The sequence below is a fragment of the Taudactylus pleione genome, unplaced genomic scaffold (genome assembly GCF_031769625.1).
Source record: "Taudactylus pleione unplaced genomic scaffold, aTauple2 ptg000889l, whole genome shotgun sequence".
Taxonomy (NCBI): Eukaryota; Metazoa; Chordata; class Amphibia; order Anura; family Myobatrachidae; genus Taudactylus; species Taudactylus pleione.
The window spans coordinates 1,247,543-1,274,644 of NW_028285290.1; the positions used below are offsets into that span (position 1 = coordinate 1,247,543).

Here is a 27,102-nt window from a genome sequence, read left to right on the forward strand (position 1 = left end):
ATTCCTGAGTGAGGTCTGACCTGCTTTAACTGTGCGTCTGGGTCTGATGTTTCTCGATATTACCAATTGTTTCGCTATGTTGCCCTAGTATATGGATGTACAGGGAAGTGGGCATCCTTATGTCAGGCTGCGTACACAATATGAATGCACACATTTAAATAGCACCGCTGGTATTAGCAATGCAGTTGCGAGCGTATCAGCAGAATAGCGATCCATAATGAATCAGGCCCTTAATTTGTAAGAAAACAGAGTGATCACAAGACCTTTTATTAAAAATTACAATATAACTTACTGTACCTACACAAGAAGAAAAAGTACAGGTGCACAACTCCAACATTACTACTTATATATAATACATTATGCAATAGAATTTTGAAACACATATGAGATGTCTTCAGCCTAGATTAGCACCCCTCTCCCATTGGTTTTAAGCAGGGATTCTGGTATTTTGACTGCACCTTAGTACAAGGCATAAATTCTAGGTAAGTAATATAAGTTTTTATACTGCAGTGCAGCAATGGGTTGATTTTTGGGGCTTGGGTCCCCTGGATTGCTTTGGTTGGGCGGCTTCACGGCATCGCATTATAAACATGTTCCTTTTGCACCTTTAGCACCTCTATTGTTTGTTTAATATATATGTATTATTTTTAAACCTCTATTTTTCACCTTCTTATATATGCAGCAGTAGCTGCTCTTATCTATCTTATACTTTCTTACACATCACCTTCTCTCATTAGAGTGATGCCCTGGGGTGGCTCAGCTGGGCCTGTTTGGGGGTGTCCTGTGCTCTGGATTTCAACCCCAGTATGTTAGGGACCTACCCTCAGAGGTTACCTGGGCGCGGTGGGTAGGCCCATAACCATGGCCATGATTATGCTAAAACCTCTATGTATTGCAAAATTCTATTGCATAATGTATTATATATAATTAGTAATGTTGGAGTTCTGCAACTGTACTTTTTCTTCTTGTGTTTGCAACAATAGTCTCCACAGGTAGCACCTCCCATTATATATATTCAGGGTGTGCAGTCTAGGGCCCCCCTTTTCTATAAAATATAACTTACCTAGCCAGACACAGCCATATAGCTCAACTCGTAAACACACATTCATAGAATGGTCAGTCACTGGGATGAAACGTAGAAATCTCGCAATTATTGGAGGCTCCAGGTCCTTTAATACTATGTCATATGGGTTGACATTCCCTTCAAGAACCTAAAAAAAATAAATTTTATTTAATGAGAAATTACGTATGCCACTGCCACTGAAAAAAGTGCTTCTTTTAACCAAATAAAGTTCAATTATTTATTCAAGTGAAGTTAGAACTCTTTGTGGTATATTTATCATAATAATTTTGTGGGGGATACCTGCAGGTGTAAAGAATCCCAAGAATGTATATATGGGGTGTATATATGGGGTACCGCAGCAGATATTGGGGATATCAAGGGTGCCAACCCTTACTGATGCATACATCTTTGTTGCAGTCGCCCTAAAAAGCCCCTCTCTGCGCACCAGGTCACGGGAGACTCTACTAGCACCAGGTGTCTTTTTTGCACACAGATATATAAGTGTTGCATATCTAATTAATCAACACAGTCTGCTGATGTGTCCTAGTCACATCGCATTGCAACTTAGATGTAATTTTCGGGAAAAAAAGATGCCCGAACCTGGAAGAATAGCACGGGACCTAGCAGCTCACTCACGCCAGGCAAATCGCGCTGCATGGTGTATTGAGGCTAGCTGTATAAGGACATCTATATAACCAGTCAGGGTTGGTTTAAGAGAGTAGGGGCCCATGTGCAGCCTCCGTGCAGGACCCCCTCCTCTCCGGCAGTGCAATAGATTCTCCTTTGGGCCACAGTCTACTGTGCATGCGCAATTCTCCAGAAATTTGGCACCTACGCTATGTTCCTGGAGACATCTCTACTGTGCATACACGAATCACCAGAAAAATGGCCGCAGTGCTATTTTCCCACTGATTTGTCAGCAGCATTGGCCTACGCGGATCCCCGGATAGGTAAGTATAATAATTATATGGGTGCAGGGTGTGCGGTGTCGGCCCCCATGGACCCAGAGGCCCGTGTGCACCACACTCCCTGCACCCATTATATATACCCCAAAGTATTCAGTATATATTAGTATATATAGTATATTTGACCGATTACACACTGGTTTCTCAAATTTCATTCCGCATGAATCAATAAGGGTGGTCATTACTTTTTTATTACAGTATACTTTATTATTTATATTTGTGAATAAATATTGGGGTCCCAGTGTCTATAAACAATTTGCTGTCAAAGGACTTTACATTTTCAGACTTAAATGTATTACTGTATATTGCTTGTGCCCTTCTTCAACTTATGCTAAATTAATATATTTTCACTACCTTCTGTATTTTTCCCAAAGCAGTTATATAATATTATGATAGAATGGTTGATTCTAGTTTGGAAATACAGTAACACAGATCAACAAACAGCTTTCTGTGGTTAGAAATGTTCTGTGGCTACATTTATAACCATAAAATATTTCTATGTTTTATTCAAAGCAAAGCAAGTTAATACCTCTTTCTAGGTTATAAAAATATATTGTTGAAACATAAAATAAGAATAAAGAAGTATAAAACAATGTGTTAATCAAAAGTTGTAGGATACTAAAGTACATTGAAAACTGATATGTCTTAATGATTACTTAGATACTTATGTATTTTGGTTCATTTTAGACAGCAAATAAAGTACATAGAACACAGATGTTATGATAAGAGTAAATAATTTTGGTTCATTTACTATTATTTACTATCAAATTCTGTACCTGGCTACCATGGCGATTTCGCCATGAGATCCAACGCGTGCCATCACGGCTGTAGTTTATTTTAAACATCTGAGCAAACTCATTGCCATGTCCTCCAGCATGCCGACCTTGAGTGCCTACCAAGGTTATGAAATGGAGAACTCGTAAATCAATCTGCAGAAACTCAGTTAATTCTTCAGGGTCTACTGGCATTTCTGGACACCAAGCACCATCTCCTTCTTCTAAATCCAACCTATGTCGGAAAAAGATTAATAAACCGGAATTCATTTAAAGTCAGATCCTCTGAACATTTTCTGCTGCAACATTTAGCACTTATGTTCATGAAATCTCCTCACATTTGTAGAAAGTATTAAAAACACACTTTAAAAGGCAAATGTTAAATAATAGCTGTGAGATTACCTTTAATATAGTAGTTAAGTGATTTCAATGTTAGCTTTATTAGTGCAGTTTGCGCAAACTGCAGGTTTTCATGTGCTCTGATGTGCAAGTTGTAAACTTACTAAAGGCCAAAATGCACATCAAAGTGCATGAACGCAAATCACATGATCTGCAACCACAATCCTGAGTTTTATAAATGGCAAGCAGCCAGATCAGGAGGGCTATGAAACACCAGAAACTGAGTTTCTGATTAGACCCTCAAAGCAATAAACCTTAAACAATTTAGGGCCTGATTCAGCAGGGAACGCAGTTGAATGGATCACGCAGATTTCCAATGTTCTGGAATCTGCGCATGCGTCAGACTCTTACTGCGCATGTGCAGTATGTATCTGTGGTCTCACACGCATTCCGGCAGCAGACTATCAGTGATTGACAGTCTGCTGCCATTTCTGGGCGGGGAGGGGGTGGTAACGGCCTCCGTTTCCCAATATGGAGACGTGTCGCTTCCGTGGAGGAGTGACGAGGCCAGGATCTCCGTAGACTGACAGATTTCCTGGCCTTGTTTGTGCATCTGTGGCGGCAGGCTAAGTGACCCATGGGACCTCAGATGATCCGATGTTATGTTCTAGAATACACCTCGGATCAGTAATGCATGTAGTAGGCATGATGCCTGCTGCGGCACTACCATATTAGTGCTATCATAGCTGCTACCATGTTAGCATGAATCAGGCCCGTAGATAACAATTTTTGAATAAATGAGATCACAGCTTCTATTTTATAACTAATTCAATTCTTGAATACATTTCAGTGTGGCAAGAAGGTACTGCCCACTGGCAACAGCCAGGATATAATTAAACCATTAATAAGGATGCAACCAGGACCATCCAGGTACCATCTCCCCCTACTTGCTCCATGCTGGCCCCAACCCTAAGTGAGACAAGGCCTACACCTAAGGTAATTATTAATTGCAAAATGCCCATCAGTCATCCTTGCACCCTATTTGGACAACAGTGAGCAGTGCCTTGTCACCATGCTGAACCTACTCTGAAAGAAAAAAGTTAGTAAATGAACAAGACAACAAGACATGACAAAAGGGTGGGTGGAGGAAGCCAAAATGGAAAGAGGAACACTTCCTGTCAGAACCAGTAGAACAAATCTAAAACCTGCTCCCAATCTCTCCCTGATTGGACCTTAATTATAAATAACAAATACACATGTCAATCACACCCCTACAGTTCAAAAATTTTAAAATGAAGGGAGCTTAATATTGATTCACACATATGCAGCCCTCGCTCTTTTTAAGTGGCGATTTACCAAACTGCAAGTCAGATAACGGTTTATTGGTGAAAAAATAAAATAAAAATAAAGTGATTCTGCAGGGGAGATTACTCAAACCACAGGCTTAATCAGAACTGGGGAAATTAATAATTTAGACAGGAAAAAAAATGCCTCCTCCCTTCCATTTTCTAAAAGTCCAGTCTTCCCAGCAACGCACGCAGTCCTCTAAGTGAGAATCCTCCAGAAAATATTTGAACCACTTGTACACAGAGAGCTGGCCCAATGCTCATTGATACATAGCTCCTTGCTGGAGCCTTGGCTGTTGGTTGTGAGTGTTAAAACATTCAAATATACATGGGCGTAACTACCATAGGTGCAAGGTGTGCAGCTGCTATGGGGCCTAGAGCTGAGCGGGGCCCATCTTTCTTGTCAAAGTTCAATGTGTTATGTACATTTTCCACGATTGGGTGGTACATAGGGGCCCTAACTTTTGCTATGGGGCCTTCAAATACCTAGTTACGCCCCTGCAAATATAGTATAAGCGGTTTCGGCGCTACAAGTGCTATTATGACTATGCATAGAAATGCATAATTGTGAGCACTGCAAATGGTGTCCCCACTGAAAATGCATAAATAATGACCCTTTTTTAAGATAAGAATGAGTGCCCCCATTATAAAATATGTCTGTCTTCCCTTGTAAATAAATAAGCTTTGGCCTGCACAGTAGGTTTAGGGGGATGGGTACGATATGCGGGCACTCAGGATCCCGGCGGTCAGAATCCCGATGCCGGCATCTCAAGAGGGTTAGGATACTGACACCTGTCAGTAAGTATCCTGATTCCTAACCCTCCCCCTCTCCCAACCCTATCCCTCTCTCCCTTGTGCCTGAACCTAACCCCCTCTTAGTGCCTAAACCTAACCTCCCGCCCCCTGCACCCTAAACCTATCCCTCTCCCCTAAGTGCATATCCCTCCCCTTAGTGTCTAACCCTAACGCTAACCCTCCCACTAACCCTGCTACTTACCTTTGGGATTCCGGCGGTCGGGATGCCGGCGCCGGGTTTCTGATAGGTGTCGGGATTCCAGCGCCAGCATTCTGACAAATGGAATTTCTGCGGTCGGGATATTGACCGCATCCCGGTTTAGGGGTATATCAAACATCTAAATACTGTAACCTGCTGTTTTATAAGATTCTCCTTTTTTCTGACAAGATTTGGCAACTATGCTTATTTAAGTTATATACTTATGTCTGAAACTTGCATAACTGCGTTTGGACTTATGATGTATCGGACGCTTACAGTTTATATCAGAGCTGCACTGGAACACATGCTAAAGAGCAACTCCATTCTCAGCACGTCTCAAGATAAATCACAGCGGCAACCAGTGGTGAAATTTTTATTTTTATTAATGACTATTTCCGATGGACTGTATTCAGTCATAATTGAAATCACAAAGTGTCTAATTAATGAAGTTCTGTCACTACTAATATTTGCCTCAGGCTAGATGTGTACTGCCACACCATTGCCTTTTCCCCCACTTTATTAGGACAGTATTGGTACCAAACTAAAGATAGCTATTCATTATTTGTTATTGCTTATACAGGCTGCTGCACTGCAGTGATGTCTTACTGTTGTTATTATTATGAGCTTTTATATGTAAAGCGCTAACATTAAAAAGTGCTGTACAATGAAGGAATCATGGACCTCATTCAGAGTTGGTCGCGAGCGCCGATGCGCTCGTAACCGACTCGATGGTCTGGCCCCCGCACGCGCAGCGGCAGCACTGCGTGTGTGCAAGCCCCGGAGCAACAGAGAAACTTTGTCGCTCCGGAGCTCGTTACCAAAGGGGCGGCTGTTGATGTTGATCGACAGCTGCCCCCGTTTGGTAGGCGGGCCGTGGGGGTGGTTTCCAAAATGGAGGCATTCCTTTATGAACGCCTACCGTTTTGTGGGTGGCCCCACTGACATCATTGCTGATGTCAGTGGGGAGCTTCCTGCTCGATCAGAGCAGGAAGCTCCCTGGGGCTTGCGAGTGCCCGAACAAACATTAGGGTCTGGTCGTAAGTCCCGATGGTCGCGATGGTGATCACCATCGCGTCCATCAACCTGGTCGTCATTAAGCTGTGGGTGGTAACCCACAGCTTAACGATCGACAAGGAGGTGGCCGTTCAGGATGCAAGTGGCCACCCTGATTCAGTGCGACCGATTGCATCTAACAACCGCCTCTGAATGAGGTCCCATGTCTCAAGAAAATGACATACAATGAAATGAAACAGAAGGTAAACATGTCCCTGCCCAAATGAAGTAAAAGGTGGGTACACACTAGATCATATATCATCCAATCCCGCGGACCGGAGTAACATATCGGGTACATTGTCTAGTGTGTACCCATGATATGCACACTCCCGCGGGTCATTAACAACATCACCCATTGGTCTGAATGCAGCATGGCACGTCCCTCCCCCCGTTGGACCCGGCATCGGCAAGTTTGTATGCCGTTGCCAATGCATGTCCCGTCACCGGCGATATTGCGCTGGGTACACATCGGCTAATGTGTACCCAACATAGGAGGTGTGGGAAACACCTGATGCATAAGGTAGCAGAAAAACAATTGTACAGTAGTTTCTGCCAGGAAAGTGTGTGGGGCTATTGTTTGGCAGCAGAATTGTCAGCCTCCAATAATAAAGCAGTCATTAATGGCTGACATTTCTGTGCAGCTACTGTACCAGTGTTGTGCTCAGTGCTGGAACTTCGCCCCGACACGTGTAGTCAAAATTGTCTGACTCCATCTCCCAAGGCAGGATCATCTGAATCTCCTCTTCTACAAAGATGCTGGTATTCCTATCCTCACTTTGTGCTCCTGCTAACTCTGTTACCCACTTCTCAATGTCTGGTGTCCAGAGGCAAACCATTCCATTGCCTCTTGAAATTACACCACTGGGTGTGGTACAGTTGGAACAAGTAGAGACAAAGAAAGGCAGAGACATAAAATGTGAACCATTCACTTTAAACAGTCAGCTGCTGACCACCATAACTGTCCTTTACTGTGTCATTCATTTATCTTAATGGAGCATTTAAACTCTGCTGGTTCTAGATGAGGTTTTTGCTTTTCTGTTTTATGGTCACTCTCGTGGCTATTTTTCAGTTTTGGAGTAATTGTGTGGAACCTAGTCTTTTTCTTTAGTGTTATGCTGTTACGATCTATTATAATCAGACTTGCCTACTTTTGAAAAAGCATTTCAGGGAGATCATGAAACACCACCTATGAGTGCGGTGGTAAAGTGGACTCTACTCCTACATCTGAGAGGCGTGCTATAAAATTGATTTACATCCAAATGCAAATGAGCCCCAAAGCAGTTAGTAAGATCTTGCAAAACCAAAAATATACCAAGAGCAATTTTCGTTATGGTATTGATGATTCTACATACATCTATACATCTAAAATTATTTTAGATAGGTCTGTAAAAGAGTTAAAAAAGTTAAAAAAATCTTTTTTATGTTGATCCTCTTCCACTCGTTCCTCAAAGAGAAATAAAGGCATATGCCATTCAATAGATGTAGGTAAGTATAGTGGAATTGTATTATTCCTACTTACATCTAAGATTCGGTAGTCCATCTCTCGTCAATTTTCTCTCAAATTTGGTGTAAGCCGTTACATGTACAATCCTGATCATATGTACCTCAAAAATAGTTATAAACAGAAAAAATCCATTGTGCAATTCTAAAGGATTTATGTCACATAAAACATCACAAGCAAATTCCTGCATTCAAATCTTCCAATGTGGATTTCAATGAAGAATGGGAAAATATTCTGAAAACCTGTTCCCTCTCTTTGATTAATTTGATAATTAAGGAGAGGAAGGCAGAGCTTATCTCTATAGAGAATGAGATCTCAGAAATGACATCCCTGATTGAACCCTTCAGGGGATTAGTTGAATGTAAGGAATTAGAGAGTAATTTAGAGCTGAAGGTTGTTAAAAAGGAGAAAGAACTTATTATGAAAAAACAACAAAGATGTAATAGAGATAGAAGAGATCTAATAAGAGAAATATGTGATATAAACTGTAGGAGGGAAGAAAGATTAAGTTTAGTTAGTGAGGATGACTTGTCTGACTTACCATTGGAATGTCCTGTACACAATACTACATTTACACCAAAAAGAAGTATATATTCTAGATATCGGTCACCACATAGAGATCATCATGTATATAGGAATGACCAAGAAAGAGGCAGATTATATAGAAAAAAACTTGTCTCGTCTAGGTAATAATTATTTTTCCAAACAATTTAATAGACCTGCAACCTCATGAGAGATAGGAAAGAAAGAAGGAAAAAATCCTTACAGACAGAGATTTTATTCAAGAACATATCATGAGGAATTTTCCTTGAACAATAAATTTGGAAAGAGATCCAGTCAGAAAAAGACAAGCCTAATAAACGCACACATAGAGGTAAAAGGGGTAAAGGATTAAGTAAACTGAACAAGAGAAAGACACTGCCTAAACCCAAAACTAATATAGACCCTACTACTATTTTTTTTATCTGAGTTCATATGTTTTAACTGAAAGTGAAGAGGCCGTTTTAAGCAAATGTCTCAAATATGCCCCAATTAATAAACTCAACAAATTTGAAACCTACCTTGATATTCAAAAGTTCATAAGAAGAGTTAGTTTAAAGAAATATTTTGCAGGGAATAAAATGGTAAATGACTATGAAAAAAAAATGTTTTTAAACCCATGTTCAATCCGGTTTTTAATAGAGATTGTTTTGTAAACAGTTTCAACAATATAGTATGTGCCGAGATTGAGAAGATTCCCCCACAAAAAAATAGCAAAACATAACTTAAGCAAGGATGAATTTGAAGCAATGGATAAATTAGAAAAGAATAGTGATATCATGATAAAACCAGCCGATAAAGGCGGAGGTGTTGTCATTATGGATGATGAAAAATATGACATGGAAGTCCAGAAGCAGCTTAATGACAAGGAGACCTACATACTCCTGAGAGGCAACCCAAGTGACAAAATTGAAAAAAAGTACATCAATATGCTTGAAAGATATGAAAAAGAAAGCACTATTTCAGTGACAGTAAGGAAGTACGTAAATAAAACAGAACCAGTGCTCCCTGTGATATATGTTCTTCCAAAAATACGTAAAGATCTAATTAACCCCCCAGGGCTTCCCATCATTGCTGGGATGGACTTGGTCTCTTCCATTTTCTCTCACTATGTGGATTTCTTCCTCCAACCCAGTCAGTCAATTAATATCTTATGTCAAGGACACTATAGATGTTATAAAAAAAAGTAAAAAAACATTGAAGGTCTTTCCGATTGTTTCTTAGTCACAGCAGATGTGTGTTCTCTCTATACAATTATTGAGCACAATTTAGGTATAAAGGTGGTTAAACACAGATTTGAAAGGATAAGAATTCAGATCAGAAATTAGTGGATTTTATTAAAGATGCTATTTTATTTATTTCCCTATAAATTGTAAGCTTGCAAGCAGGGCCTTCCTACCTATATATCTGTCTGTTATTACCCTGTTTTGTTCTATAAATATTTCCAATTGTAAAGCGCAACAGAATATGCTCCGCTACAGAAGTAACTGTTAAGAAATAAATAAATAATCTAATTTTATTCATTTTAACCAACAATTTTTTCTAGTTTAAGGGCAATGTTACATGTAAAAAAGGGGCATGGCTATGGGCATCAGCTTTGCACCAGTCTATGCCAATCTTTTCATGGGCTGGTGGGAGGAGTGGGTGATTTGGAAAAATAACTTATATTTAATTCAGATTGCCTTATGGATCCGTTATATTGACAATATCTTTTTTATATGGACTAGTAATAAAAACAATTTCAAGATTTTTTTGTGAAGTATTAAACAAGAATGATTTTAATATTGTTTTAGCATATGATATTAGTGCACAGGAAGTGCATTTTTTGGATTTAGTCATTTACAGAGAGGAAAATGGGTTATTTACAGGAAACTATACAAAACCCACAGACAGTAAGTCTAATATAAATGTGAATAGTCATCGTCATCCATGTTGGTTAAAAAATATCCCCAAAGGTCAAATTCAACGTGTTCATTGTAATTGCAAGAATAACAGCATTTTTAAAGAACAAGCTGAGGAATTAAAACTCAAGTTTACAAAAAAGGGATATAATGAGGATAAAATTAATTTAATAATTTGAGAAATGAGAGAGACACCACAAGAAAGTCTTTTAGAATATAAGAAAATGCCGGCAGCAAAAGATCACACTTTTCTGCCTTTTGTTACAACTTTTAACACTCAATATCGAAATATTGAGCACATTTTTAAGACACACCGGTACATTTTAAATCAAGATCATGTTCTTAAAGATTTAATTCCCCCAGTACCCTGTTTTATATATAAAAAAGCATCCAATATTAAAAAAAAAGACTGGACGCATTAAGACTTTAGGTTTTCACAGGTGTGTCTTGCATTGTCTGTATCTCTCACAGACAACAACCTAGTAAAATAGAAATGGTGTTTTCAAGCATCACTAAACAAGAATACAAGATAAAAGAGTTTATGACGTGTAATAGCATGAACTGTACAGTATATAGTTTATAGAATGCAGTTGCGGCCTCCAATATGTGGATAAAACCAAACGTAGGCTGAGGGATAGATGGGCGGAGCATTTGTGGAATATCAAGAAGGGTTTTGATAAACATTCCGTATCACAACATTTTAAGGAAGTGCACAAATGCTCCATGTCCAATATCAAATCGATGATAGGAATTAAAAAAGTGAATGGTAATTGTCAGCCTAAAGGTAGCGAGAAAGTACTCGCCCAAATAGAAATGAGATTTATTTATGATTTTAAGACCCTTGAACCAAAAGGTCTAAACAGTGATTTTGAAATTAAATGGTGTTTATGAAGATTTTTTAGAAAAGGTTTTATTTTTTATAATCATAGTTTGATGAATTTTGATGACTGAGGGATTTTTCTTATATGTATGTCTCTTTTATTCATCTTTTTATGCCCTTCTTTTTATGAATTTTGATTGATAATGTTGTTCACTATATTTGATTTTATGTTTTACACTATAACTATTGTATTTATTGCTATATTTATCTTTACACGTGTCACTTTAAAATGTGGTGTGGGTCGATGTTCCCCACTGCGCATGCGCATGACGGAGGGAGCTCCGTCAAGCACATGCGCGAGACCCGGGGAGCGACGGGCTTTCCATCGCTCCGGGTCTCGCACCAAAGGGGGCGTGCTGTCGATGTTGATTGACAGCATGCCCCCTTTGCCCTTTGGTGGGCGTGCCGGGGGCGTGGTGGCCAGATGGATGCGTTCCCATGGGAACGCCTACCGTCTGAAGCCGGCCCCACTGACATCACTAGTGATGTCAGTGGGAGTGATTTTGGCTCTGATAGAGCCAAAATCACTCTATGGCTTGTGGCAGGGAGACCCTACCGCAGGGCCTCCATCGCAAGTCCGATGGTCGCGATGGTCAAGACCATCGCAACCATCTTTTTGGCCGCTCGCATATGCTGTGGGTGGTCACCCACAGCTATGCGAGCGGCCAGGAGGCTGCTCCATTTTCATGGAGGAGGGCCCTGATTCAGAGCGTCCGGCTCTGAATCAGACCCATTGTTCTAAAGGTAGAATGCACTAACCACTTCCTGATAGAAGGATAGATATGACCTTCCCTGCTTCCTGCAAAATAATGGGGAGTGAGATTTAGGTAGGACACACCGCGCCGGAATTAGACGCGATTTGTGCATATTGTCACTTCCGGTGTGCGGCCACGAGGACGCCTTGGTTGGCAACTTCAGGGTAAGACACGTGGCACCGGAAGTAGATGCAAGTCAAACTAAAACGTAACTTCTGGCGTTCAACCACGTGGACGCCGCCGAGGTTGCAAGGATATACCGGCAGATGGGGGAAATAAGGACAATAGGGGGAAGTAGAACAGGGACCAATGGGATCCTTGGACCACATGTCTAGTCTGACCCCCTTTAGGGCCTTTAGGGCAGGATCAAAATGTTATTATATGCATATTAGATATTAGATATGTTTTTATGCTTGTATGGGTTTTTTTTTATACTGTACCACATAGGCTGGTTTCCAAGATGTAATGTATGTTTTTCATGTTGTATATCCACCTAATTACCTAAGGGGACGGGGTTAATATCATGGCTACTTAAACCCAGGATGATCACACACTTGGGGAAAGGCTAATTATTGAAACGCATTAGTGTGACTGAATGGGACCATTGCCGTTTGGGTATTCGGACAGAGACTGTGAGGTATCACTATAAAGGTGCTCCTAATCTGGAATGTAGGATCACTGATTAATGTGTTTTCATCCTGCCTTGGTCTGAAGGCCCATTCTGGTACACGGGCATTTGTTTGTGATGTTTTATGTGAAATATCTCTATTACATTTTTGTTGTTTTTTCTTAATAAGTTCTTTCTCCTTTTTAACAACCTTCAGCTCTAAATTACTCTCTAATTCCTTCCATTCAGCTAATCCTCTGAAGGGTTCAATCAGGGATGTCATTTCTGAGATCTCATTCTCTATAGAGATAAGCTCTGCCTTCCTCTCCTTAATTATCAAATTAATCAAAGAGAGGGAACAGGTTTTCAGAATATTTTCCCATTCTTCATTGAAATCCACATTGGAAGATTTGAACGCGGGAATTTGCTTGTGATGTTTTATTCCACTATACTTACCTACATCTATTGAATGGCATATGCCTTTCTTTCTCTTTGAGGAACGAGTGGAAGAGGATCAACATAAAAAAGAAGATTTTTTGAACTTTTTGAGCTTTTTTACAGACCTATCTACAATAATTTTAGATGTGTAGATGTATGTAGAATCATCAATCCCCTAAAGAAAGTTGAGCTTTAGTATATTTTTGCATGTTCTTATATATATCTGGTGGGAATCACATTTTTACTAAGCAGCATTTTCATCTGTGTGTAGCGCAGAATTTGTTTGTTGTTTTCAAGTTTGTAAGATCTATTTGTTGATAAAAACACACTGATACTTTTCAGAAAATGCATGTAGCCATAGGGATCATTGTGCTTTATAACAATTACAGGAAACGATACTAATGATTCCATTCAAATGTGTGTATATATATATATATATATATATTTATTTAAATAAATATAATAGCTTCATAATGGGGTAAGGTGCAATCAGGGAGATTGCTAGACTCTTTGGCGAAGTCGGGGAGATTGCTACTATTTCTGACAATCAGGGAGAGTTAGCAAGTATGGTTATAAAGTATGTAAGATTTTAGTTGACTTAATTCAATATTATTACATGTTTATTTTTAATTGTATGATAATAAATATATGTTATACACAGTGTAATTAGAAAAATTATATGAAATATTATATTATGTATTATTGTTATATTTCTGGTTCAAAATGTATTGATTGATACCAACACTGTTCTTATTTTATTTTTTTGTAAAGTAAGTGACAATATATTTTATGTAGCAAACACTTTGTACAGTACACCATAAACCCACAATAAGTTCCAGAAAAAGTATTAGAAAAAAATCTTGCACACTGCTGACTGAAAGAGGAACTAAACAACATGAACTATGTATGCAAATGATTTAATATAAAAATATAACAAATAGATGACACAGGCCAAAATTGTACACACAAATCTACAGTACGACTTTAATTAAAAACACTGTTTTATCTTCCCAACCACACAAGAGGATTACAGGAAAACAAAGCAGTGTGTTTAGATGAGCACATTAAAAGGCAAAATACTAATTTAAATGGCCAATATTATAGTGGATACGATAAAATATTTAGTTGGGGGTGGGGTGGTCTATGATAATGATGTTGATAACCAAGCACTTAAAGATGTGTCCTCTTGTATCTTTGCCGCTGTTGTGGCAAAGCACGCCACTTATGGTGCGAGTTGCGTGCCCACGACCAGGTACGCACGGTGCATTCACACCCGCGATCCATAGGATTGCATGGTGCGAACGATGCCGCGGCCTGGCGTACCATGAAATATGGAAAGACTACTTTAAGATACAGTGTTTACATAGCAACAAATGTGACAAATGTTAAGACTTCATGGACATGTCAAGGACTTACCTCCCATATCTGGCTGCAGTAGATTCTGACCATTGACTAGATGCAGTTATGTCTTCATCCGGAATTTGTCTTCCAGTCATACCCAAAGGGTATCGACAGACAGCTGTAAACAATAGAGTTGTTTTAAACATAGGGTTCATAACTAAACCAGGGTAGACTATCATGGCACACAGTATCACAGGCCATTGTACAGAGTCAATGTGAAAACTTAAGAATGATCCTTCTTGAATTAAGTGACATTTTGCAAAGAAATCATTACTATAGATTAGAGGTTTAAGCAAGGGATTTTTTGTTACTTTATTTTGAGGTGCATTTGTAAAGGGCCCGGAAACTATGGGTCGTATTCAAAAAACAGGCGAAAAAAAAATGGAGAAACTAACAATTTTTTCCCCCAGTAATTTATCATTAGGCGGGTGTCCAAAGGGTTCTGAAAGAAATCCCCACATTTTTAGCCAAAAATAGGGATTTTTAATTTTCTTTTCTCCTGGTCTGGGATGGAGAAAACTCTTCTCCAGTTTTTTTTCGCCTGTTACTGTTTTTCGCCTTTTTTTGCTGAAAACGGCGAATAAAACATCCATTTTCGCTGCTAATTGAATATGGCCCTATATTGTATTCAAACATGAGGCAGTATTTAATTAGTTTTGCGTCCGCAATAAAGTTCTGCCTGCTGGACTTTTTGCCTACATCGCGTGTTTTGGACACGGAAACTGATTGTGCGCGTCCCCGCTATTCGCTGTATTCAATTCCAATACAGGCAATCAGCGAATGTAAACCAGGTGGAAAGTACTGTCAGAATTGGGGGAATCACTGTGTATCCCAGAAAGAGATGGGCTGACTTCGGAAATCATTATGGTAGTTTAGTATTAGCCCTAATTTAACTAGCTAGGTTACTTAAGCTGTGGTTATTGCTTGCTATTAGCATCTTGGTAAAAGTGGTGAAGAATGGCATAAAGCAGTGTTGTTTGGAGAAAATAAGTAGTTCCATCAAATTTGGGGTACTGGAAAGTGGGTACTAGCATATATTAATGTCTCTAAAGTGAAGTTTTACACAAAGTGAAATCCTCCTGCATACAAGCACCTGCAATCCCAAAAGCACCACCAGAACCTTATTTCGCTAGTTTTTGTTGTTGTCCCCCCACTTTTTTAATTTTCGCCCCAAATTTCAAAGGTGTTTTTTGGGGTGTTCCTGGGTTTTTTTTCCCTTTTTTTGGGTGACATGTCCTTTGGAGGGGGGTCGTACCAAGGGTTCTGAGTGGTTTCCCAACTTATGCGCCCCAAAATAAAAAATGTGCACGTCTTTTCTTCTGCTATTCTGAGGTTAATCTTTTTCGCCTATTACATTGCATTGATTTTCGGCATACGCGAAACCCGGCTGGAATTAAATTTGGAGATAAATTCCAACCATGCGAAAAACCGAGATCGGTGATAGTTTTCCGCGGATAGCGGCTTTTCGCGTCTAATTGAATACAGCCCTTAGGGGGGTATGTATCGAGCCTTGGAGAGAGATAAGGTGGAGAGTGATAAAGTACCATCAAATCAGCTTCTGTCATTTTTTATGCACAGCCTGTATAATGACAGAAGTTGATTGAGGGGTACCTTATCTCTCTCCAAAGCTTGATACATCTCCCCCTTAATTTCCTGCTTGTCCGGGATATGGAAGTTGTCTCAACAAAACTATTTGGGGTAGATGTACTAAGCCTTGGAGGGCGATATAGTGGAGAGATATAAAGTACCAGCCAATCAGCTCCTATCTGACATTTTTCCAACTAATGCCCGTATTCAATTAGCCGCGATAATTTTGCCGCTGACAGCGGAATCTTGTTTCCGCCTACATCGCATGTTTTAGGTGTGGAAACATATCGCACGCGTCCCCGCAATTCGCCCCATTCAAGTCCAAAGGAAGCGTAAACGCGTCCCGGCGAAACATAAACATGCGGAAAGTGCTGTCAGAAATGGGGAAATCAGCCTGACTCCCCCCAAAAAATGCTGTAACAATGGGGATTAGTATAGATGTTCCCGATTAGTCCTACTGAAGCTATTTGGGGTACTTCAGTGCTGTCAATTGCTTCAAAATAGCGTCTTTGCACAAGTGGTGAAGAATAGAATTTAACAATTTTTTGGGGTGAAAATAAGTAGTCCTGTCAAATTTGGGGTACATAAAAATGGGTGCAAGCATAGTTAAAAGTCGCTATATTGTGGTTTTAAAAAACGCACCTTCAGCAAACTCCTGCAACCAAAAAAACACCTCCCACATACTTGCAGGACCCTAAAAGTCTATTTTGCTAAATTTTATGTTTGTACCCCAACTTTGTACTTTTTTGTCCCCTTTTTTAAAGTAATTTTTTTGGGGTGTTCCACACTTTTTATTCTGGGATTTCTTGACACAGTTATTCTTTGGGGGACTGTCTCAAGGGTGCTCAGTGGTTTCCCCATCTTTGCACCCCAAATCCTCAATTCTGCATTTCTTTTCCACCTACTTTCAAAGGCGAATCTTTTCCGCCTATTACATTGCATTAACTTTCTGCGTACACAAAAAGTCTTTGCAACTGAATATGGCTTAAAGTTTCCGCCTGGTGAAATGACGTCATTCGCAATCATTTTGAATACGGCCCTAAGGGCCCATTTTTTCAACGAGTTTTATCACTCAAAGCGAGTGATAAAACTCACTGTGTATGATAAATGGTGCTCCAGTCAATCAGCTCCCAACTGTCATCTGTTTGAAAAATTATAGTTGGGAGCTAATTGGCTGGAGCAGCATTTATCATACACAGCAAGTTTTATCACTCTCTTTGGGGCGATTCAATTGTGCCACGCTTCCCCTACTGGGCGTATGTGCAAATAGGCTCCCAACGGAGCAATTTAATTGTTGCTCCGTTCGGACGCTTAAAGCTTGTGAAGAAATGTCTAAAGTCGCGTTTTTTGGGCGTCCTAACCTCTCCTTTAGATGGATTTAGCTACTGTGCGCGGCTAAACCCGGTGCTTGTAGGCGCAGTAAATGCTAATGGGTGTCCGAACGGAGAACCGACTGAATTGCTTTGTTGGGCGCCTATTCACATAGACTCTTAGCAGGGGGCGGGCGCCACAATTGAATCGCCCCCTTTGAGTGATAAAACTCATTGATAAATGAGGCGCATAGTCTGTAAAATGACAGGCGCTGATTGGTTGGTATTTTATTTCTCTCCACCTTATTTCAAATGGCTTAGTACACCTCCCCCTTATTCAGTCGTTTTTTTAAGTTATGATTTATTGGTGATTGACTTATTCACAGTGTTCAGCCAATTTAGCTTTTTTATATGGGACTGTTGGCCAATAGCTCCCCCACTTCTCCTGGAAATCCATCCCTCCCTGTTTCATCTGTTCTGTTATTTTGTGTTCGGTGGTGGTAGAATGGCTGCATGGTTATTGAGTTGTTTATTAGCTATTAGTGGGTGCGCTCCCCTTATGTATTGTGATGGCCAAACAAATATCCCTAATAGGAATTAACACAAGCTCGTCTGGATGTTACATAGGGGTAGATGTATCAAACCTTGGATAGAGATACAGTGGAGTGAGATAAAGGGTCTCATTCAGACCCGCTCGCAAGCGCCTATGCGCTCACAAGCGGGTCGATGTTGAGGCCCTGCACATGCGCAGCGGCCGCACTGTGCGTGCGCAAGCCCCGGAGCAAGAGAGAAATTCTCTCGCTCCGGGACTCACTACAAAAGGGGCGGCTGTCCATGGTGATCGACAGCTCGCCCCGTTTTGGGGCGGGTGGCTACACAAACGGAGGCGTTTCCGATGGAACGCCTGCCGTTTGGGGGCGGCCCCACTGATATCACTCGTGATGTCAGTGGTGAGCTTCCGGCTCTAATAGAGCCGAAAGCTAACTGGGGCTTGCGATAGATGGGACCCTACCACAAGGGTCTCGTCGCAAGCCCCGATGGTTGCAATGGTCTTGACCATCGCGACCATCAACCTGGCCGCTTGCTAAAGCTGTGCATGGTGACCCACAGCCTAGCGAGCGGCCAAGAGGCCGGCTCTGAACATAGAAGTGGCCGCCCTCATTCAGAGTGAGCGCTCGCATTTTGGGAGCGGCTCTGAATGAGGTCCAAAGTACCATCCAATCAGTGCTAACTGCCATTTTACAGTCTGTGTTTGAAAAATGTCAGGAGCTGATTGGTTGGTACTTTATCTCTCTCCAAGGTTTAATACATCTCCCCCTTTATTGTGGAGAATTGAACACCGTTTGATTTGTTCTTTTTATCCGTTCCTTGTCCGCCACCATACTAACTTTCATCATTTACACAGAATACTAATTTTATTCGATTTAATTTATCAAATCAATTTGATCTTAATATAAATGCCAATCCCTGTTACCTGTGTATTATTTACTGTATATAAGTTACTGTGTATATTATTAAGTTTATCTGCAGAGAAAGGTAACAGATAGGGATTTTATATAGGCAGTTTATACTGAATCTTGCAGGTGCCCACAGTAAAGTGAGTAATGGTTGCATAAAACAAACATTTAATAAGCACACTTATGTAGACAAAAAAGAAAAAGAAAAGAAACAAAAAACATTATTATGAAGTTAAATGCACAAAATCACTAGAATATAGGCAGCTAAAATCTGCAGGTGATGAAGCTCACACAGGCAGACGTACCAGTTGCATAGCACAAAGACCACCCATAGTTGCTGCCAGACCTACTAGTATGTCACAGGACCAGTTAGCTATGGTAACAATAGCTAACTGGTAACAATGGGCCCGATTTAGCAAGGATCGCAACTGCAATATACACACGCAATCGGCCGACTGCTGCGTTCTGCGCATGCTTGTGCATCACAGTGCTTGTACGCGAACACTCCACTATGAACGCAGTCACTACGCAGATCCATCGCATAGTGATTGACAGAAAGTACCATTTGGGGGTGGTGAAGGAGGGGTGGTCGGTGAAATGCAGACGTGCCAGGGAATTTGATCATCATTGTAGGGGCATGCATAAATTATCCACTGCGATGCCTTACGCAGCTTGTGTACTCGCAGCGAGGGACGAGGTTAGCAATTCCTGAGTAAGGTCAGAGCTTGTGCGAGTGTGCATGAGGCTGTGATGGTACTCGATGTTACCAATGGTTTTGCAGTCTTGCTCAGTATTACGGATGTGTGTAAGATAAGGTGGGCGTCCTTATGTTGTGCTGCGACGGCATAGTGATCGCAGTGGATTACCATATCTTCGCAGTGAGACTGTGTGTGTAATCGCTATTGCAATCGCAGTTGCGATCCTTACTGAGGGCCTTATTCAATAGTGATTGACAGGCTGCAACGTTTGGGAGGCGGAGTGGGGGTGTTCCCTGGTAGCGTTCCCGGAAACGGGGGCATGTCGTTCGCTTGTGTGTGGCTGTGCAATTCCATCCATCTCTGAATCAGGCCCTGAATCAGGCCCAATATACTAAAAATGCCAGAAGTGGCGGCAAGTACAACTACCAAGCATCAAGGATCAATTACTATGATAACCAATAAACAAACAATGCTACCATGAGTTTAAGAGACTAGAACAAAAAAAAATAGAAAACATATTGTAGATGATGTCTGAAAACAGCAAAATACAAGAAGTTAGTTAAAAATAAGACCCATAGCCACCATGCAGAAACACACAAGGGTCTCGTCGCAAGCCCGACGGTCGCGATGGTCTTGGCCATCGCAACCATCATCTTGGCCGCTCGCTATAGCTGTGGGTGGTCACCCACAGCTATGCAAGCAGCCAGGAGGCCGCTCTAAAAAAACAGAAGGTCGGCCCTGATTCAGAGCGAGCGCTCTGTCAGAGCGTCCGGCTCTGAATCAGGCCCACAGTGCCAAAGGTAAAACAAGTAATAATAATATACACCACAGGGGGTAATTTAAGGTTCAGACGCCCCTGGGCCCCATTTTTATTATTTCCATTATTAGTTAATAAGCCTTAACTAATCTTGGAAAAGCATCCAGAAGCAGGAGAATGAGTCGCACACCATGCATTACAGCAGAGGAGATTACAGTAGCTGTGGGACCAATACCGTGATAAGTCACATGTACGGCCGCATCAGCTACAATAGCAAAATTGGTGTAAGACTAAATAGTGCGTTATGGTGGCACAGACTATGCATAGGAAGCCATCTAATGCATAGTTTCTTTAGGCAGACCAGATTCAGGCTTAGTGGGGTCACATTATATAGGGAGGAACATGAAAGGACTGTCATTCCCCCATCAGTATCCATCCCTATACCACTCTTGCCCCTCCTCTGCCATGGTTAGGATTCTGTGCTGACCCATACCATGCAATAATTGTATATACAGCTGCCGACTGAGATCTTTAAACTGCTGTCACAGTTTTAATTTTTCCAACCAGCCTGATGCAGAGGGGCCTACTGTGCTCCCCCATCAAGTGGCGTTCATGATAGATGCGTGCTCTGCGCTGCTTCTGTTACAGAGCCAGTCGGCAAGCAGTAGGGCCCAAAGCAGCTTGCTGGAGGCATGACGACCGATCTCTGGCTTCTGCGCATGCGCAGTTCGCCATTGCATCTTCTTCTCTCTGTCCAAGCTAACGGAATTGCCCCTGAGTGCCCCGTACAATGGGCGGCCCCATGAGACCCGATATACCACTGTGCCATCACATCTTATATATATATTACATAATCCCGCTGCAACCATTGTCCATACAGTGAGTGCATATACTGTACCTGGCAAACCACAATGCCCAGCAAACCCTACACACGCTCCTGACTGCAACTGGGAATCCTGTTATCCTGTGTCTGCTATTACCAGGGCCGGCAACAGAAATTTCGGGGCCCGGTACACTGATGTCTCTGGGGCAGGGCCGGATTAAGGAGGGGGCAACAGAGGCAGTCATCCCTGGACCCCCACACACAGAGGGGCCCTCACACAGGGTCGATGTGACCCTGCCGAGAACAGGTGTCCAGCGACACCTGTTCCCGGGTAGAGGCTCTGGAGCCGGGGCTGTTCAGCTGTCTATGTCCGGAGAGGGGGTCAGCTTTTTGCAGTAGTACATAAATCCCCCCAACCAATGCCTCCCCTCCAGTGGCTGCATTGGGGGAGGAGCCAAGATGGCAAGCCCTGCCCCCATTATCCCCGCAAATTGTGTCATTACATCGTGGGGGCGGGGCCTAATGAATTGAGGAGCCTGGTCAGTGCCCGTGTCCTGTTGCAACCATCATGACGTCTCTTCCATAATGCAGAGCGGGATGGCCCAGGAGGACAGAGGAGCTGATGGCTGTGGCAGGAGTGGAGCGGGGATTCAGGTAAGTGGGTTTTTTTATGTGTGTGTCTGCTGGGGGGGCAGACACCACTACTGGCTACTGGGGGCACTGCATCGGGGGGGGGCACTACTGGGGACTACTACTAAGGAGGGGACTACTACTGGGGGTACTGCTTTGGGGGGGACTACTACTGGGATCTACTACTGGGGGGGACTACTACTGGGGCCACTGCATTGGGATGGACCACTACTGGGGGCACTGCATCGGGAGGGACCACTACTGGGGGCACTATATAAAAGGCACTGTATAGGGGGGACTACTACTGGGGTCACTGCACAGGAGGGACCTTTACAGGAGGCACTGAAAAGGGACAACCACTACAGGGGGCACTGCATAGGGGGGACAACTATTGGGGGCACTGTATAAGGGGCACTACTGGGGGCCTGCATAAGGGGCACTGCATATGGGGGATCACAACTGGGGGCCTGCATAAGGGGGACCACTACAATAACGTTTTTAAGGCCATTTTCCTTAATTAACGGTATTTTAATATTCATGAGAGACTTAACACAGGAGATATCACTGATAACTCCTGGTTAAGTCCCCCTGCGTTAATTTCCACACTTCCCATACATTAGTATGGGGATATGGAAATTATGGTATTAATCAAATTCCGATAATTATGTAGTTTCGGAATTTGATTGAGCTACTATTCGCCACTGTGAGGTGGCGAATAGCAGGTAACACTTATCTGTGTCAAAGTGGACAGGTCCCCCGGCATCTCCCTCCAGCGCTCTGGTCCGTCCTCTGGGTCCGGAGGCTGGTCTGACAAGTGTTCTCCCAGTAGAACACAATAAAGTTTAGAAAAAAAGAAACCTTTTTTTTTTTTTTAACAACTACTGTGGTCAGCTGGGAGAACACGTGTCAGACCAGCCTCCGGAGCCGGAGGCGCTGCAGCGGGCTGGTAAGTGCTGGGACGGGGGAAGGTGAGTGGAGGGGGGAGGGGCGGTTGGGGGGGGGGATACAAAATTACCGCAGCTGTAGGTAGTGCTGCGCATGCGCTGGTTTTACGAATGTAACAGCACATGCGCAGCACGGATTCCAGCTGTGGTAAGTTAATGTAGAGTGGGATAACTATCTATTTCCTGAAAAGCTGTCATCGCAAAAATGACAGCTTTTCGGAATAGATAGTTATGGAGAGGAGGAATGTCTTGCTGGGGTGTTTCCCAGGTGCCGGTGATAGCGTTTCACGTGTTTCCGGTTCCGGTTCCTGCATCGTGTTGGTCGAGTGTCCAGTACCTCAGGCTGTCTGTCTCCAGCGTCCAGCCTGCTTGTGTCATCTCGATGGCACTAGCTATACTCCAGCGTCCTGCTGCTTGTGTGAACTCGGCGGCACAGGTCGCACTCCAGCAACATCAACTGCTAGTGTCAACCCGGCGACATTAGCCATACTCCAGCGTTCTGCCGCTTGTGTCATCTCGGCGACATAGGTTGCACTCCAGCAACATTTACCGCTAGTGTCAACTCGGCGACATTAGCCACACTCCAGCATTCTGCCACTTGTGTCATCTCGGCGACATAGGTTGCACTCCAGCAACATTTACCACTAGTGTCAACCCGGCGACATTAGCCGCACTCCAGCGTCCTGCCGCTTATGTCATCCCGGCAGCACAGGTCACACTCCAGCGACATCAACTGCTAGTGTCAACCCGGCGACATTAGCGGCACTCCAGCGTTTTGACGCTTGTGTCATCTCGGCTGCAACACAGCATCAATTACTGCACAGCCCAGTGGCTGCACCATCTTCCAGCCCTCAAGGCTGCTACACTATCCAGAGCCTGCATCTGCTACCATCCCTCAGGGCGGCTACACAGCCAGTGGCTGCATCTTCTACCAGCCCTCAAGGCTGCTACATTATCCAGTATCTGCACCATCTTCCAGCCCTCAAGGCTGCTACACTATCTAGAGCCTGCATCTTCTTCCAGCCCTCAAGGCTGCTACATGGCCCAGTGGCCACACCGTTCCACAAGGGGTACCCCCACCATAAGTCCATAGACTCTATGTTCTATCCACATTAGGACTCGTGACAATTTTACAGCATTTCTTGCTGTCCATTAAATTATTCCAGATCCAAAATCCAGATACACATTCATGTTCTCATTTGCGTTAATACTAAACTTATAAATAAGTGATTGAAATGTATATTAAAGCTTTACTTGAGTAGGCTAGCAAATGAAATAAACTAACACAACAGTATTTGCAACAGATAGGGAACTCGTACTCACCTGGGTTGACTTGGGATTCCACAGAGCTCAAGATTAGCAGAAATAATAAGGTCAGTGCCATTTGCTTATCCACTGCCATCTTTCTATAGGTGAGATCACCGGCACCTGAAGAAACAGAAAATCATTTTCTTTTTTTAACACAATTTTGAAAGTTTAATCATCACAAAGAGATAACACCGTAACACATCTACGGATGCTTGCAGAAGTTTATTGGGGCGAGTTGTGATTTCACCTAAGTGCTGTGTGAAATCAGAAACTCCATATTAATTATACAAATGACATTTATGAAATACACAATTGGTAATGTTTTAATAAGTTTATTTAGTGAAGAATGTAAGAATGTGTCAGTTTTACTGCAGAAAAGTTTACATATGAAAATAGAAGTTATTATTATCAATAACATATTTATATGCACACTCCTGATACACAGTAAACACTAGCAGGGTTAGCTTTAGTCTTTATAGGGAGGATAGATTTAGGTTATGGGGGGTTAGGGTTAGGCACTAGAGGAAGACACGACTGCCGCCGGGAGCAGGTAACTCACTGCTAGACGTCCTGGGATGGGATGACGACATTCTATCATGTCGACATTTTAGCCGTGTCCACATGGGGAATGTTGAAATGCTAAGCATGTCGATATTTCGACCACATGGACATTCTCATGTCTACATTATGAATGTTGACATGTTGAATGTCGACCTTATGTACCACACCTGTGAGGATGATGCCGTAGAGAAATAACAGTTTGTGCCTAATTTAGGCTATAACTGATTTGGTCCGGGCTATTTTTACCTTTGTTTCATGTATGTTATTTGTATCATGAGCCTCTCAATGTACAATGCTCAGTAACATGTTGGCATTTTATAAATAAAGGCTAATAATAATTTGTGTCATTTTTCCTGAAGGAAGTATTAGAAACTACAAATATAGCAGTTAAAGACCACGGATTGTTCAAACTAAGTGGATTCCTTCTTGAACTTTCACCTAAACATTTAATTTGCTTTATTAGTGACTAGAGTGAATACAGTATTACTTGTATTAATAAATGTGGATAAAACAGTGTGGATGGATATGCCCTTAATCTTTTATACAAACATGGAATATATGTAGTATTTATATGTGAAAGGTAAATGTAATCCCCAGGATTGCCAGTCTAATTACTGTGTATACACAGTAGCGCAGTTGTGTCTCCACCCCAACCCAGATGTAAAGTGATTGCATTAGCGATCACTTATTTTTACACATCTCAGGGATGTGTCAGAGACATTACATCCCTGCAATACTTCATTTCTTATTGCTACAAATAGCGGCAATAGGATATTATAGTTGCTGGGACCAAGGGCCTGATTCACAGATGTAAGTTAATACCGCACCAGCTGTGCAAAATATGCAAATAACACAGCTTCCGGGATTTGTTTTGAGACGTCCACCAGCGTCTTCGCAAATCCAAGAAACTGAGTATGGGATTGCAATCACAGACAGAGACATGCCCTGAAAATGGTTGTGACAAGCCTGAATTTCATCGCCACTCCCCTCATCATCTCTAAATGTTATATTATTCATACACATCAACCGCTAGGACTATGTTTTATGTTGTTTCATTATAGACTTTACTTTATGTACTGTATATCTGTATCCTTAATTGTTTTAACTGCACGATCACATCCCAATACAGTCTGGTGCTGTTAATCAACTCTGAATGCACCCAACCAAATCAGCTGAACCAATAGAATTCTAGCCCAGCCCCATCCAGGAAGGATATCTAGAAGCCAGAATTCACAGACTGTCACTTCCCTTGAAAAAGGCTCTAACCGTGCCGAAACGCGTTGGAATCACACAGCAACAGTAAGCGTCAGCAATTTGTTTTAAGAAAAGACCCCTCTTAAGCTCGGATTATTCTAGGTGTGCTCCCCGCATCCAGGATGCTAAGATCGTGAGCAGTCAGAGTTACAGCCGTACGATGGGAGAAGACGGAAACCACAAGGGATCTGTGTACTAAAGATACAACAGCCCGTCTGCAGAGATGGGTAAGTACCGGCGAGTCCCTGCGGCTCATTCCTCCCTTCTGGAACTCCACCTTCTGCTCACCCAAAATCTGAGCACCAACTCCCGGCAGAGGGGTAAGGTCTATTACTGATCCTATACTAACACTGACATTACCATTCTCACAGGATCTATATAAAGGCAGACCAGGACTTACAGACTTACAATTTATCCCCATTTGCAGCTGGCACCATCTGAATTGCTCGGTATCATCAGACTTTTATTTTACCCTTAGCCTCATTTGCCTCACTATTCACTACTGTCTAGTGCCGTATACACACACCCCTCCCACACTCCCTTCCTCATGTAGCAAGTTTAGTCCATATATATATATATATATATATATATCCCATCTTTTTGTTTTGTTTTTTGTTGTTTGTTTTTATTATATTTTTTATTTTTATTTAGTGTTACAATATATTTTTCTCAGCATAAGTCGGACTCTTTACTAAATTCATAGACTCTTACTAACACGATTCTGACTACTAACAACCCTTAACATTGTGAAACGTGAGATGGTACGTACAGAACCAAATAGCTGTTTTGCAGTTTAATTTTATCAATAATAAACATTATTTGTTTGATTGACACACCTACTGTGTTCATTTTGATTTTTGATACTGTAACAAACATATTGACTGACACACACAGGTTGAGCGCCTGGGACCGTTTTTTCTTTAATATTATATTTTGTAAATGAGGGTGGTTACCTCATCCCTGAGCTGCCCCACCTCAAGAGAGTATATCTGGAGCGTGCTCACAGACCTAATTGCCAATATAGACTCCCCCATTGCCGCCCACAAACATACCCTGCCTGTCAATCACTTAATAATGGAAATTGATGCATGCGCAATGCGACTCAGATGTATGCACAGACTGTTGTATATTAGAATATGGCTCTGCCAGATACACATTATTTAATGCCTGCAGTACCATGTCTCACCACTATGTTATTTCACTGTATTGTTTTACAG

The 27,102-nt window shown here is 42.0% G+C and overlaps 1 protein-coding gene across 3 annotated transcripts in view; it reads right to left on the reverse strand.

Annotated features, from left to right (window-relative positions):
• DDR2 (discoidin domain receptor tyrosine kinase 2) overlaps positions 1–27,102 on the reverse strand; it is a 268,529-nt gene that overhangs the window by 184,157 nt on the left and 57,270 nt on the right. For all 3 annotated transcript variants that reach the window (XR_015872921.1, XM_088459057.1, XM_088459058.1), the window contains 4 exons: positions 24,086–24,190; positions 14,572–14,674; positions 2,805–3,036; positions 1,064–1,211 (listed from right to left, as the gene is read on the reverse strand). Coding sequence is in view for 2 of the 3 variants with exons in the window: in XM_088459057.1 (XP_088315183.1) it covers positions 1,064–1,211; positions 2,805–3,036; positions 14,572–14,674; positions 24,086–24,164 (562 nt within the window). In the remaining variant the exon portion in view is untranslated. The remainder of the gene's footprint in view (positions 1–1,063; positions 1,212–2,804; positions 3,037–14,571; positions 14,675–24,085; positions 24,191–27,102) is intronic.